The sequence below is a fragment of the Phalangium opilio genome, unplaced genomic scaffold (assembly GCF_054372755.1).
Source record: "Phalangium opilio isolate 3A_F unplaced genomic scaffold, DU_Popi_V2 ptg001628l_1, whole genome shotgun sequence".
NCBI classification, from domain to species: Eukaryota; Metazoa; Arthropoda; class Arachnida; order Opiliones; family Phalangiidae; genus Phalangium; species Phalangium opilio.
In genome coordinates this window covers 218,691-231,591 of record NW_028324259.1, presented here as the reverse complement: position 1 = coordinate 231,591, position 12,901 = coordinate 218,691, and the positions used below count along the sequence as shown (strand labels likewise).

Here is a 12,901-nt window from a genome sequence, read left to right as displayed (position 1 = left end):
ATGGATAAATTAAAGAAACTGTATTATAACGTATCACAAGCGGGATCTTACGGGAGTGTAAAGAATTTATATCGCGCCGCTCGCGCTCGTGGTATAAGAGTAAATTTAAGAGAAGTGGAAGATTTCTTAGAACACGAGGATACGTATACTTTACACAAAGTCGCTAGACGGAAATTTAAAAGAAATCGTACTATAGTTTACGGAATCGACGTACAATGGCAAATAGACTTGGTAGACTTACAAAATTTGAGTCGGTTTAATCGGGGTTACCGATATATATTATGCTGTATCGACGTATTTAGCAAATACGCCTTTGTCGTTGCCACTAAAGATAAAAAGGGGGAAACCATGGTAAGAGCCCTGAATAATATTTTAGAATCGGGAAGGAAGCCGAAAACAATCCAAAGTGATCACGGAAATGAATTTGTTTGCTCGGCTGTGCAAAAACGATTACGTCATTTGGAAATAAAATTTTTCACCACGTATATCGAAACAAAGACGTCGGTAGTAGAACGTTTCAATCGTACTTTTAAAGAGCGTATGTTTCGATACTTCACCGAAAATAATACTAGAAATTATATCGACGTTTTGAAGGATTTAGTTGACGCTTATAACAACAGTTATCATAGATCTATAAAATGTAAACCAATTGACGTAACACCGCAGAGTTCCGGTGAAATTTGGAAGAATTTATACGGTGATATAGATTTTTCACCTCCAATTTCTTATCCTTTGGAAATCGGGGACATTGTACGAATTAGCAAGAACAAAAAGACGTTCGAGAAGGGTTATTTACCCAATTGGAGAGAGGAATTATTTCGAGTAACAGAAAGATTACCGCGAAAGCCGCCGGTATATAAGTTGGAGGATTTAAATTCCGAACCCATTTTGGGTTTTTTCTACGAAGAGGAAATACAAAAAGTCGGAAAGGACCTGGAAAACAGACTATTTAAGATAGAAAAAATTTTGAAGGAAAGGCGTTGTTCTGACGGTACAATTGAAAAATTCGTACGCTGGAAAGGTTATCCAGCTTCCTTCGATAGTTGGGTGAGAGAGATAGTGATAAAATCATGAGTTTCTACATTACTTTACCATCCGATTCTTCAATGGGCTATTTCCCCGACAATCGGATTAGTCGGTTTCGTACGTATTTACCGGAAACTGTTAATTTAAACGGCCCTTACGAAGTCGGGCTAGCCGAAATAAGTTATCCTAGAACTTGGAGCAATATCAAGGAAGACGCTGTACTATCTTTAGTAAAGAAGAATCAATTCGTGACGGAAATAAAATTACAGAAAGGATATTACGATACGATAACAGCGTTGATACATTTTCTTAATTCCGAAGTAGAGAAAGCTATATCTTTATCGAAAAGTAGTACTGATAAAAAGGTGGTGATATTTGAATATTTTCCGTACAAACGTCGGGTCTCAGTCACTTTGAAGAAGGACTACACAGTTATCTTATCGGGGTTCTTGGCAATTACACTCGGTTTTGCGAGAGAAATGGTTGAAGATTTTAGTATCACCGATTATTATCTAGGAGATTTTACGGTCGATTTGAATGTCGGTATGCATTCATTGTTCATTTACTCCGACATTGTGGAAACTCGAATTGTAGGTGACTTTAGTTCCCCTCTACTTTGAACTGTGAGTGTACAAGGGAAAGACGGTGATACTGTAGATAAAGACTTTATACGTCCTCATTATATCCCCGTCGCTAGTAATTCTTTTCACACAATAGATATAAGTATTACTTGCGAATTGGGAGTTCCTGTTCAATTCGAACGAGGTAAAGTTCACGTCACGCTACATTTCAGACCGAGGAGAATATGGACGTCGTTATAAGTATACGGTAAGAGCTACTACCATCTTCATTTGATAAGAAGATATTGAGAGAGTCGAGTCATGGCGATGGATTACGAGAGATATTACTTAAATCAAGCGCATTTTGGTTCGAAATATAATCCGGAGTATGAAAATTATTATACTTTTCAAGCCGGAAACGGAAGTATTCCATTTTATTGCGGTGTTCCGGCGCAACGCGGATACGGGTTAGCTAACATAGTAGCCTCGGCATTTAGACGCGTTTTCCCACTGTTTAAAAAGGGAGCGATTTTTTTTGGAAAAAAAGTTTTAAATACCGGCGCGAAAGTAGCTACAGATGTCGCTAGCGGTGTTCCGTTGAAAAGCGCGTTGAAAACGCGAGGTACCGAAGCCGGAAAGGAAACGCTTTCGCAATTTAGCGATGAAATTAAAAATAAATTAGACGCGTCAGATATCGGAAGGGCGATGACGGGAAGCGGTTTTAAAAAGAAAAGAAAGAAGTCGAAACTGATTAGTTCGGTCGTGAAGGCCAAGAAGAGAAGGTCAAGTCCTATATATTCCGACATTTTTACGAATAGATCAACGTTAAATACGCGGAATGGCGTTGATTCATCCTAAATCGGGTGTCCTGATGATTTCCGAGTTGGATTTATTCGAAGTACCGCTTACTTAGTCTGGCATAATCGGAGGCGAGTGGATTGAATTTGATCCGGTGTCCAACGTAGACGAAAATGCTACCATAACGTTCGTTATTCCCGGAAATTCCGAAGGTTACATCGATATTTCCAAAACCCTTTTACACGTTCAAGCCAAAATTATCAGAGCCGATGGTGAAGCCATTGATTACACGAAGGAAGTTGTGGGACCGGAAAATTTATTTTTGCACTCGCTCTTTAGCGAAGTGCACGTCTTTATGAACGAGAAATCCGTCACGGCTTCCGCACAAAAGCAAGATCCAAACATTGGTAACTTTTGGTGGTCCGGCGAAAACCAGTTTCTTAACGAGTTCTCTCTTCTACAAGGACACGGCGGGTAAATTCGACGACCCCCTCAATAACGATGGATTTAAGTCGAGAAAAGCGATAGCCGCCAATGGCGTAATAGATATGATGGGTGTTGTTCATACGGACATTTGTCAGCAATCGCGGTACCTCCCGAATATGCTGAACCTAAAGTTCAAATTCACAAAAAACCCAAGCGAATTTTGCCTTCATACAAATACCGATGTGAAATACAAAGTCAAATATGAAATGGCGTGTTTGTATATCCGGAAAGTTCATCTAATTAATGAAATATTAATTGCTCATTCCAAGGCCGTAGAGCGCGGGACAATGAAATATCCGATTATCCGATCTGAATGCAATTCGTTTTCCATCGCTCAAGGATCCAAAATAACAATTCGAGACAACTTATTTAACGGTCAAAAACTGAAAAAAGTTGTGATTGGCCTGCTCGATCAGAACGCGTATTTAGGGGATTATAAAAAATCTCCCTTCAATTTTCAAAATTTGGGGGTTAATCATATAGCTTTGCACGTTGACGGGGTTTCGGTGCCTCACAAACCGTTATCTCCTAGTTTCAAATACAATCTGTACATTAGATCGTACATTAATCAGTTTCTGCAAACTGGACAATTTAATATCGACGAGGGCAATTTTATTTCAAGAGAAGAGTTTCCCAATGGGAATTGTTTATTTGTTTTCGACTTGGCTCAGGACCTCTCTCATTCCATCGAACATTTTCAATTGATAAAGAACGGGAGCGTACGTTTAGAGATAAAATTCGAAAACGCTCTTACCCAGACTGTTTGCGTTATCTACTATAGCGAGTTTCAAAATTTGATTGAAATAGATAAAAATCGCGCGGTTTTCTTTGATTATTCGAGCTAAGATTATGGATACGCTACAATTAACTGAAATATTGAAGAAAGATTCCGCGACCAAAAATTTCTTTCAAGGTGTCTTTGCGGCTAATAAATTACCTCGTCACGTCACTTCTTTTCCATCGCTTTACGTGGTCAATACGGGGTTAGCAAATACTCTGGGTGAACATTGGACTGTTATTTATTTCTCGAGAAAGAAGAATTGCGAATTCTTCGATAGTTTCGGTTACCCACCGGATTTCTTTCAGTTTAACTTTGGGTACGTTCAGTAACGAAAATCTCAAGGAAATCGCTGTTTTCTTGATGTTTGGTTGATGGGCTCGAGACGTCACAGTGACGTTAAAGGTTGTTGAACGGGTAAAGGAGCATATTGAAGTCAGCGCTGTTTTGGAAAAATGGAGTCGGCAGAACGTGTTACAGGTCCTGAAAATAAAAAAAAGCGGAAATTCCTCTTTTCACTAATTTCTGAGCTAGCAAATGACGAAATTATTGAAGATAATATAGTCAATTTGAATAGGAAAAGTACTTTTGTAAAAAAATCAAATCCAGTTATTACAGGAATTGGATTATTTGAATTTAAGTTTAAGCCTTTGTCAAGGCCAGTTAGAATCAAGGGCTATATTGAGAGTATTGTTTCAAAATATAACTTGACTGACTTTAAGAGCCATTTCAGAATGAGTCGAGTCTCCCTTGAAGTATGATGAATTACTCTTTGAATTATGAAAAACCATTATTTAATGTTAAATACATCTTTTTATTTCAGATTTTAAGTCAGATTTTTGGCAATTGGCTATTGACAAAAAAATCAATGGTTGCAATATCAATTAAAAAGAGGGTTATGTTATCATTGTGGATTTTAGCGACTCCTGAATCATTCCGAAGCGTTGGTGATCGCTTTGACCTATCAAAAGGAAACGCTCATTACGTTTTCCTTGAGTTTGTTCGATTGATAGCCAAGCAGAGGGCGCAATATATAGCCTGGCCGACGCAAAGGGCAATGACAGAAACTATGCAGTTCTGTGAAAAGACGAATTTATTTCCAAATGTAATAGGTGCAGTAGATGGTTGTCACATCGAATTACAGAGCCAGTCGAAAACAAGCCTTCCTATTACAACCGTAAGAAAAGGACATCCATTTTGTTACAAGGCAAGACATAATTTCGTATAGTATATAATACAGCCACAATAAATAAATAAATAAACCACACCAACAGGAATTTGCAATGAACAATTAATATTCATTGATGCAGTTGCTGGTCATCCAGGCTCCGTTCACGACGCCAGAATGTGGAAGTCTAGCTTCATATATAAATGCTTAAAAAATGGAACCAGGAATGTAGGCAATGGACACTTACTTGGGGACAGTGCTTATCCGCTGGATTGTTTTTTGATGACCCCATATAAAGACAATGGCCATTTATCAACCGCAGAAACAAATTACAATACATGCCTTAGTTCAGCACGCCAAATGATTGAACGTGCTTTCGCATTGTTGAAAGGGAGATTTCGACGACTTAAATATTTGCACATGTCATTGATTCCCAATATTTCTGAAGTAATCATGTGTGCGTGCATTCTTCATAATTTTATTTTAATCAATGATGGACACTGTGACATTGAAGATTATATAGGAAGTATAAACTATGTTTGCCAAGTTGAAGATCATAACCAAGATGCTGACAACACTAATGCAGATGCTGCTAAAGCTAAAAGAGTCGCAATTACAAGGAGCTTGCGTCCATATAGAACTAGAAACCCAAGAGTACAAAATTAAGTTTTATGCCTCCCCAATGTACTCGCAACACCCCATGTAGTAATTATAACAGGTTAACTACATTTCAGTGAATAGTTCTTTTAATGTTATAAACATTACTTCATGTTAATAAAGGCATCTACCATTTTGGATAAAACGTCATTTTTTTATCTAAACGTTTTAAAAGTTCACTTTGAAATTCTTTATTTTGCTCTTGGCTCCTTGTTTCCAATTCTTCTGCTTTATTGGTCCATTCTTTGAACCATTCTGGAACTTCACTTTTGTCAGCCGCCGCCTTTCGTTTCCTCTTCTTTACCTGAATGACCTTTTCTCCAGCTTCTGCAAGAGTCTTCGGTTTCAGGGGATCCTGCTCTAGATAAGCTAGATGATGTTGACGCGCTTGATGAAGTTGCCGGAGTTGTTGGTGTGGAGGAAGTTGCTGGAGTCGATGGTCTGGAGGTAGTTACCGGAGTTGATGGTATCGAGGAAGAGGATGATGTTTCTATAGAGAAATGTTGTTTTAGTTTTACTTATGTCAAATAATGAAATACGTTACCTGATTCTTCACTAATTGTGTTTAATAAATTCAGGGGCGTGATAGAGTGATCAGTATGAAGAATTTCATCCATTTTCTCATAAAATTTCCATGTTTGTTTGCCCTGACCAGTTTTGTTGGACTTGTCCTTGATTTTTTTATAACTGCAACAAATTATGGCATTTTATAAAAGAATATTGTTAAATACGTCATTGAAAATTAATTATACATACGTTCCTTTTAAATTTCTAAACTTAACATGACACTCATCGGCAGTCCATGAATAACCTTTTTCGCCCATTTTTGCGGCAATTACTTTCCAGATATTGATTTTTTTCCTGGCATTTTCCAATTCTTCTTTGTGCTCTCTGAATAAATTTAACAACAGCAAAACAGCGTTGCTAGTCCATTTAGCTGAAATAGGGTTTATAATTGCATTATTTGTTGTACATTCCAAAAAAGAGGATCGACCAAGTGCTTCTGAGCTTGGCTATTTTACAATATACCATTATCAGTTTCTTTAACACGTGCCGTACGTTCTTCCGTGCTTTCACCCTCAAAATGAGAGACTTGCGACACGTTACTTGAGTTCTGTTGATTTTCAGTCTCGACTTGCGAGACTTCGGACATGGTACATGTGTTATTTGAGATTTCAGTCTCGCCTTGCGAGACTTCGGACATGGTACATGTGTTATTTGAGATTTCAGCCACATTTTGTGAACTTTCTGCTCTTGAACATTCCTGCAAGGGCTTAACGCCAACTCTTTTAACTTGTTGCAAGCAAAAGTTTGCAAACGATTCGTCTGAAAGAGTGTGAAGTACGTTTTTACTTAACAATCAGACCATTTTCGAATGAGCGGCTAAATGTGTGCCATATTTTCCAAATGTTTTGAACCTAATAATTGCCACCTCTTCCAGAATTTTGCATATCCCATATTAAAACAGGCACACGTTTTAGCCACTCGTACTCCTGTAGCTCAAGCACAGTGTAATAACACCCCAAATAAACCAAGTCTTAAAAATAAAAGACACTTTTAATCGTCTAGTTAATATTTATCACTTTAAAATTAGCCAACCTCTTAAAATGCGGTCATGGTCTTTTACCGTTACCATTATTTGGTATTTTAATCCCGTTTCGTTATCTATTAAGAACACATTTGTATAATTATTAGCTGCGGCAGCCATCGTGGTTCGCGCCAATTTTTCGTCTGTCAAAAGTTGATTCACAGTTCAAACGTCAAGTTTACGTCACGCCATCAGAAAAACCATATCGACGAGATGGTTTTTTTGATGAGCAAGCGCTGAGCATCATGACGTCAAAACCGGAAACGCAAAAAACCGTACAGTACGAAAAATCTGACATCGCTTAGTAAGCGCTGCCATCAAAGAGGGTTACTGAACGTACCCTTTTTGTCGAGAAAAATAGTTCAACCGTGACTTTCAACTCGAAGCAACTGCAAAACAACACCAGCAAAACGTGCGGGGGTTATTGCGTATATTTTACTTTAAATAGATGTCGAGGAATAAATTTGTACGATATCGTTAGTAAATTTTCCAATAATACAAATATTAATGACCTTATGATTTCTGAATTTATGGAAAAAATTTTTACCTTAAAACATTTTATTGGTTTTCTTTTTAAATCAATTAATGAAACATTTTTCCAAATTCAATAGAATTACAACAAATATTAGATGCATTTTGATTTAAATACTCAGAAGTAGTTACAAAAAAATATTTACAAGTATTTACAATTAACTATTTACAAGTAATAAATAAATAAATAAACAAATAAATTAAATCTCATCCTGTTCATTAATATCAACGTGACCGTGTGCTAAGGTTGAAATCCCGTCTGAGAGAATGAAACGTTCATCATCAAACGGATTTAAACACTGTTTAATTTGGCGCACCGAATAAACTTCGTGTTTATGACTTGTGATACGTTTCATTTCCGCCGATGTCCGAGCACGGTTCACGAGGCAATCCCTATAATCTTCGTGCTTCACGCTCTTTTTAATCGTTCTTTTGTCAACAGCCTTCGCGGTTTTTTTCTCAGCTCCGGTGGCAGTGATCATTGAGTACATTTTGCTCCTTAAACCGCAAAACTCGGCTATTATCGCGCCATTCATTTTGTCTTTAAAATAACCGAGTTTCTTTTTATTGATGGTACTATGAAGGGCGTGACTAGGAGGGTAATCGCTAAAATCATAATATTTATCAGCGTGAAGCGCGAAATCCGCGTACAGGTCCGGGGTCTCAACGAGATACGTCAGGCTATCTGTAAAGAGATAAATCAGTATTAAACTTTGTTGAATCTATTAATAGGAAAAACACTTCTACCTGTATCCGTGAAAAGTAATCTCACTTTATCCCGATATTGAGCTTTGATGACGTCATAATGAAATTTGTACATCAAGAGCTTGGATAAATCTAGGACACAGAAGCCCGTATATATGGAACGATTCAGGATGAGATTCTTTTTGGTCATGTGAATCCCCACGAGATCGTTGTGGAAAATGGAAAATTTTTGGAAGGCGGGACTCGAACTTTTCTTAATGGCACGCTTTTCCGTTGGCACTAGATGGAAATTTATACGATTGCGTAAGTTTTCCTTCGTTTTACCAAAAACCTGCAACGAAATATTATAGATAGAACAACTCGCTTACTAATTATAAAAATTGAGGTTCTCACCGATTTGATTAAGAGTTTGAAGAATGATTTCTCAAACTCGTTAGCGGCCATTTGACGTTTTTGCATGTTGAACATAATGTACGGTTTTAACCACGGCTCTTGATGAAAGAATAAAATCCTGTGTACATTACCGATTTTCAGTCCCTTTTGTACGTAATATTTTAAGTTCCGGTAATGTACGACGTACTTGATTTTGGGATTAAAGTCGGTGACGAGTTTTGGTAAACTGTCTTTTTCTTTAATACCAAAATCAGACTGAAGTTCTTTGGCGTACGTCGAGAGCTCGCAGGATTTTATGGCCCTCCGTTCCGGAGCCATGGGGTAACAATTATGTTCAACGTGGAGATTTTCGGGATATCCAAGTCCACTTCCAAAATATATCCGATCTCGTGGTCGTCGGGGTGATTTAAAATAGTCGCCTCCGTGAATTCGAGAGAAGGCACCTCCCATCGAAAATTTCGGGTCGGTAGGGCGTCGCACATAACCGTACCGTACAAGTTATTACAATCTAAAAACAAAAAGGAAAGTATATAGCATAATTTCAGTAACGAAACTACATTTTCTACAAATTTGACTTACCAAGGTACGTAATGTACGTGCTCGGTTTTGTCTGGTCATAGGACTCGGACATGTATTTGTTGTTAGCTGTCGCGAGCCTATGACTTATGACAGATACGCCCCCACGAATCCCTTTCTCGATGAACAGGTGCATATCATTGTCCACGAACAGGTCCAATTTCGCATTTGTCATTTTTAAAGCGCATTCCCAGGAAAATCCAGGCAAAGTGTAGGCGTGCGCGCTGTCTAGCTCGTAGTACGCCATACATATTGACCTGAATTCTTGAAACACGTCGGCCATTAATAAGGTATCCGACGTGACGTACAAGTCGTGATAATCTCCGAGAGTACGAATGTTAAATTTCCTCCAAACGTTCTTCGCGTGTTCGTAGTCCAGCTCCGTTACGGACTCGTCGGTCAAAGAATTGTAAAATCCTTCTTTCGAAGGCAATTCCGTCTCGTCGAAGCGTTTGGGGTCGTCCATGTAATCGTAGGGGTAGACTTGTTTCCTGAGTAACAAGTCTATCTCTTCGGGCTGGTACACGGAATTTAAACATTTGAATTTATCTCGACCGCTCTTGACGAGATTACCGACGAGAAATTCCAAGGAAGTTGGCAAGAAACAGAAACTGTCCACGAAGCGCAAAGAACCCAGGCTGAAGGAAATGTACGACTCGGAGTTCGAGGGAATGCACTTAATTTCCGGTCCTTTAATTAACCCTATTCTTTGCATAATAAGGTGCGCGTCGTAACGCGACAGGTTATGTATTATGACCGGAATATGTTGCGGCATTCGGCACTTCAAATTACATGAATTATGTGCCGCGCCGAGAAATTGACCTACAAAATATGCTAAGTAAATAACTCGGGTATTAAGCTTTAAACATTTACCAAAATATATTACCTGTTACGTGATCATGATCTCGTACTCTCTTATCGTCGAATGTAAACGGTTCGCCGCAAAGGTAACACGTTCTTGTCGTTAAGAAACCAAGATTCTCCGAGAATGTTAATTGGAGGGGTTTCTCAACGCTCAATTTTTCCTTAATCACCGATTCCTCCGCCATCAACCGGTCTAAAAATTTATCGGTAGCGTCCATTTTCCGATAAGTTACGGGTTTGGACGGCGTACCGTCGGGACCAACCACAACGTAGCTAATCCGCAAGACACGTGTAAAGCTAACGTTGTGGTAGAAGACAGCGAAGAATCGGGAAAGGCTGTGGTAACTTTGGGCAAAACCGCTTCGAAATCCGCGTAAATAATCCACGGAACCTAAAATATTATACAGGGTGTTTCTGGAAAGTCTGGCACAAATTAACAGGCATGTTCCTTGGGTCAAAAGGAGACCGAAAGGTCCTATGACGTTTTGGGGTAAAGCGCTCCGTTGCGACGTTATGGGCTCTCAAAAGTAAGCCGAAAAACAAGGAGATTTTGCAGAATTATAGCACTAGAATTGTGGTTTTGACCCAATTGTTTTCGTTTATTGAGCATAAGGCAATGATCGAAATAAGTTCAAACCTAGTGGAAGACAATGAACGTGTTAAACGGCCACAAGCGTTAATCCCTTTGTTTTTATTAATGATTGTAATTAAAGGTAAGGAAAGTAGCTCAGATATCGGTTACTTGTTTGTTCAGATGTACTGGTAACTGACCAGTCTTTTATTCTTCATTTGAATTAGACACATTACTTTTACAATAATTTGAATGAACCCCATTACTTTTACAATCCCTTAACCTTTACAATAATTCGAATGAACCCCTTAAGTTTTACAATAATTCGAATGAACCCCTTAAGTTTTACAATAATTCGAATAATTTCCATGCGTCATCTGCCTTACTCATCTAAAAACAAAACACTCGCAAATAAATATACGAGAAAAACATATTTCTCAATCACTTTACTACGCGTCTAATTATTCGAGAATACACTGGATTAATTAACTCCATTCACACTTTTCCCGTAAGTACACTATCACCAAATAGGTTCTTTGTTTCAGTCAAATTGAGTATAATCAAAAATTGAATAACGTCCTCTCCCATAAGACAAATTCACGCATTACCTTTAGATGTTGAAATGTCGTTGAACTCTTGAAAATAGATTCCGCAAACCGTTGAATGTCACTTATTCCGTGGCTGACGCGATATTCCGTGGTAATTAAAACTTCCAAAAATTAAATATTTCTAAAGAGTTTTTTCTACCATATGGTTTAAAATTAATCGCGTAGCTTGGAACTTCTAGAATTTTCTCATAATCTAAACTTTCTCCCTTATCTTATCTACGAATGACAAGAGTCAAAATTCACTCGGACTAAAATAATAATATCTACGCGTTTATCAGTTCGATAAACAAGACGCACAAGACCATATTAAATTCCACCGCGTGATTCGAATTCGTGCACACTGCGTATAGGGTTTGTCTTATCTTATCGTCTTTCCCCGGCTTTCGAGGAGCTTCGGAATCAAACAAGATGAGTCGGACATATTACAAACCCCGAAATATTTTCGAAAATTTCTCATCTATCCCCCGCTTTGAGCAGTGCAAAAAAAAACAATATGGTCACAACCAGATCCTCCAGGCTGGAGGATCCGCGAAATCGGTACTTATATACTACTACCGTTACTGTCTAATGACGTAAAATTCGTTAAGCACGGAGCTTGGTTGTACAGTTAAAAACTTTGATCCAATGCCTGATTGGGCAAAAGCAGTGTCCAAAGAACCGTTTTAGCAGCTACTCTGTTTATTTTAAAAAATTTATAACTTGCCTGTTATCGATACAATAGAAAGCAATGGTTGCATACCAGTTTTACCAAGAACTACTTGCCAGTTTAGTACCAAATTATACTTGGTATTGAAAATACATTGGAATATTGCTTGCATTTGGAATATTTAAATTTCACTCCTGAAGAAATTAATGTTCTGAAAATTATGAGCGTAAATATAGCTGAATCCAAATAACAGAGCAAAAAACAAGACTTCGGAGCAAAAACTCCTTCTGGTTTATACAAAGAGCAATCGGGCTAACATCTTCAAATTTTGGAACATTTTGTAAACTGTAAAAAGAAACTGATCGTGTAAATACATTAGTGCAAAAGAGGAAGTTTTTCTCTACTCCCCCAGTCTGCCATGGTATCAACCATGAAGATGCAGCATTTGCTTGTTTCTCATAAAAAGGAAATGGTCATGTTGCTAATAAATCCAAAAATTCCCTTTCTTGGGGCTAGCCCAGACAGTGTCATACTAATAGACGAAAAAATCCACCTTGTTGAAATAAATGTTCCTTTTCATTGTACCAAAAAAGAAAAAGATTGCTAAGAGAGCCCAAGAAAAGGATTTTTACCTGATTTTCGATGAGTCAAGTAACAAGTAGGAGTTGAAATAAAATCACGATTTTTTTATCAAACTCAACGACAAATGCTAGTATCCAATGTTGACGAGTGTTTTTGTTGTACTTGTCCCACCGTCGGATTTAGAATTAACAATTGTAAAGCTTCATTAATTCGATTATGTACCCAAAATTTTGCACTACATGTTCTGTTTCCCTAGGCTACTGAGAAGCTAGTTCTGACCTAGTAAAGACTCAGGTTGTAGTTAAATAAAATTCATGTTTATTAATTCACAATACAATCAACTCTAATAGATGTGTATTAATTT

General features: G+C 37.9%; 4 protein-coding genes across 7 annotated transcripts; 2 read left to right on the top strand and 2 right to left on the bottom strand.

Moving 5' to 3' along the window:
- On the top strand, positions 1-1,074 carry LOC149583090 (uncharacterized). Its single transcript, XM_089864059.1, has one exon. The coding sequence runs from the start codon at positions 1-3 to the stop codon at positions 1,072-1,074; it is 1,074 nt and encodes a 357-aa protein (XP_089720185.1).
- An 833-nt stretch (positions 1,075-1,907) lies between these two features.
- On the top strand, positions 1,908-3,715 carry LOC149583089 (uncharacterized protein F54H12.2-like). Its single transcript, XM_089864058.1, has 3 exons — positions 1,908-2,429; positions 2,500-2,774; positions 2,821-3,715. The coding sequence occupies exons 1-3, from the start codon at positions 1,908-1,910 to the stop codon at positions 3,713-3,715; spliced, it is 1,692 nt and encodes a 563-aa protein (XP_089720184.1).
- Positions 3,716-4,983: 1,268 nt separating this feature from the next.
- On the bottom strand, positions 4,984-7,133 carry LOC149583088 (uncharacterized). The gene is made up of 5 exons (XM_089864073.1): positions 7,073-7,133; positions 6,503-6,799; positions 6,230-6,410; positions 6,018-6,160; positions 4,984-5,963 (listed from the first exon to the last, which is right to left on the bottom strand). The coding sequence occupies exons 1-5, from the start codon at positions 7,107-7,109 to the stop codon at positions 5,746-5,748; spliced, it is 876 nt and encodes a 291-aa protein (XP_089720199.1). The 5' UTR covers positions 7,110-7,133; the 3' UTR covers positions 4,984-5,745.
- Positions 7,134-7,601: 468 nt separating this feature from the next.
- Positions 7,602-11,541, bottom strand: LOC149583087 (uncharacterized). 4 transcript variants are annotated; one of them, XM_089864071.1, is made up of 5 exons: positions 9,270-9,410; positions 8,878-9,198; positions 8,691-8,808; positions 8,340-8,628; positions 7,602-8,277 (listed from the first exon to the last, which is right to left on the bottom strand). In XM_089864071.1, exons 2-5 carry the CDS (start codon positions 9,138-9,140, stop codon positions 7,793-7,795), a joined length of 1,155 nt encoding a protein of 384 aa, XP_089720197.1. In that variant the 5' UTR covers positions 9,141-9,198; positions 9,270-9,410; the 3' UTR covers positions 7,602-7,792. The 4 variants fall into 4 exon arrangements, with proteins under 4 accessions (XP_089720197.1, XP_089720198.1, XP_089720196.1 ...); XM_089864072.1 differs by having other exon boundaries at positions 8,965-9,198; XM_089864070.1 differs by having other exon boundaries at positions 8,691-9,198.
- Positions 11,542-12,901: the final 1,360 nt, after the last annotated feature.

Bases quoted from the DNA above. Each gene is read 5' to 3' on its own strand.
- LOC149583090 (XM_089864059.1), top strand. From the start codon at position 1: ATGGATAAATTAAAGAAACTGTATTATAACGTATCACAAGCGGGATCT.
- LOC149583089 (XM_089864058.1), top strand. From the start codon at position 1,908: ATGGCGATGGATTACGAGAGATATTACTTAAATCAAGCGCATTTTGGT. The intron at 2,430-2,499 runs GTTGATTCATCC...CCGCTTACTTAG, and splicing joins CGTTAAATACGCGGAATGGC to TCTGGCATAATCGGAGGCGA. The intron at 2,775-2,820 runs GCAAGATCCAAA...GGCGAAAACCAG, and splicing joins GTCACGGCTTCCGCACAAAA to TTTCTTAACGAGTTCTCTCT.
- LOC149583088 (XM_089864073.1), bottom strand. From the start codon at position 7,109: ATGGTAACGGTAAAAGACCATGACCGCATTTTAAGAG. The intron at 6,411-6,502 runs GTATATTGTAAA...ACCCTATTTCAG, and splicing joins TGTTAAAGAAACTGATAATG to CTAAATGGACTAGCAACGCT. The intron at 5,964-6,017 runs GTAACGTATTTC...ATTTCTCTATAG, and splicing joins CACAATTAGTGAAGAATCAG to AAACATCATCCTCTTCCTCG.
- LOC149583087 (XM_089864069.1), bottom strand. From the start codon at position 10,348: ATGGACGCTACCGATAAATTTTTAGACCGGTTGATGGCGGAGGAATCG. The intron at 10,089-10,152 runs GTAATATATTTT...CATATTTTGTAG, and splicing joins AGATCATGATCACGTAACAG to GTCAATTTCTCGGCGCGGCA. The intron at 9,199-9,269 runs GTAAGTCAAATT...TTTTGTTTTTAG, and splicing joins CACGTACATTACGTACCTTG to ATTGTAATAACTTGTACGGT.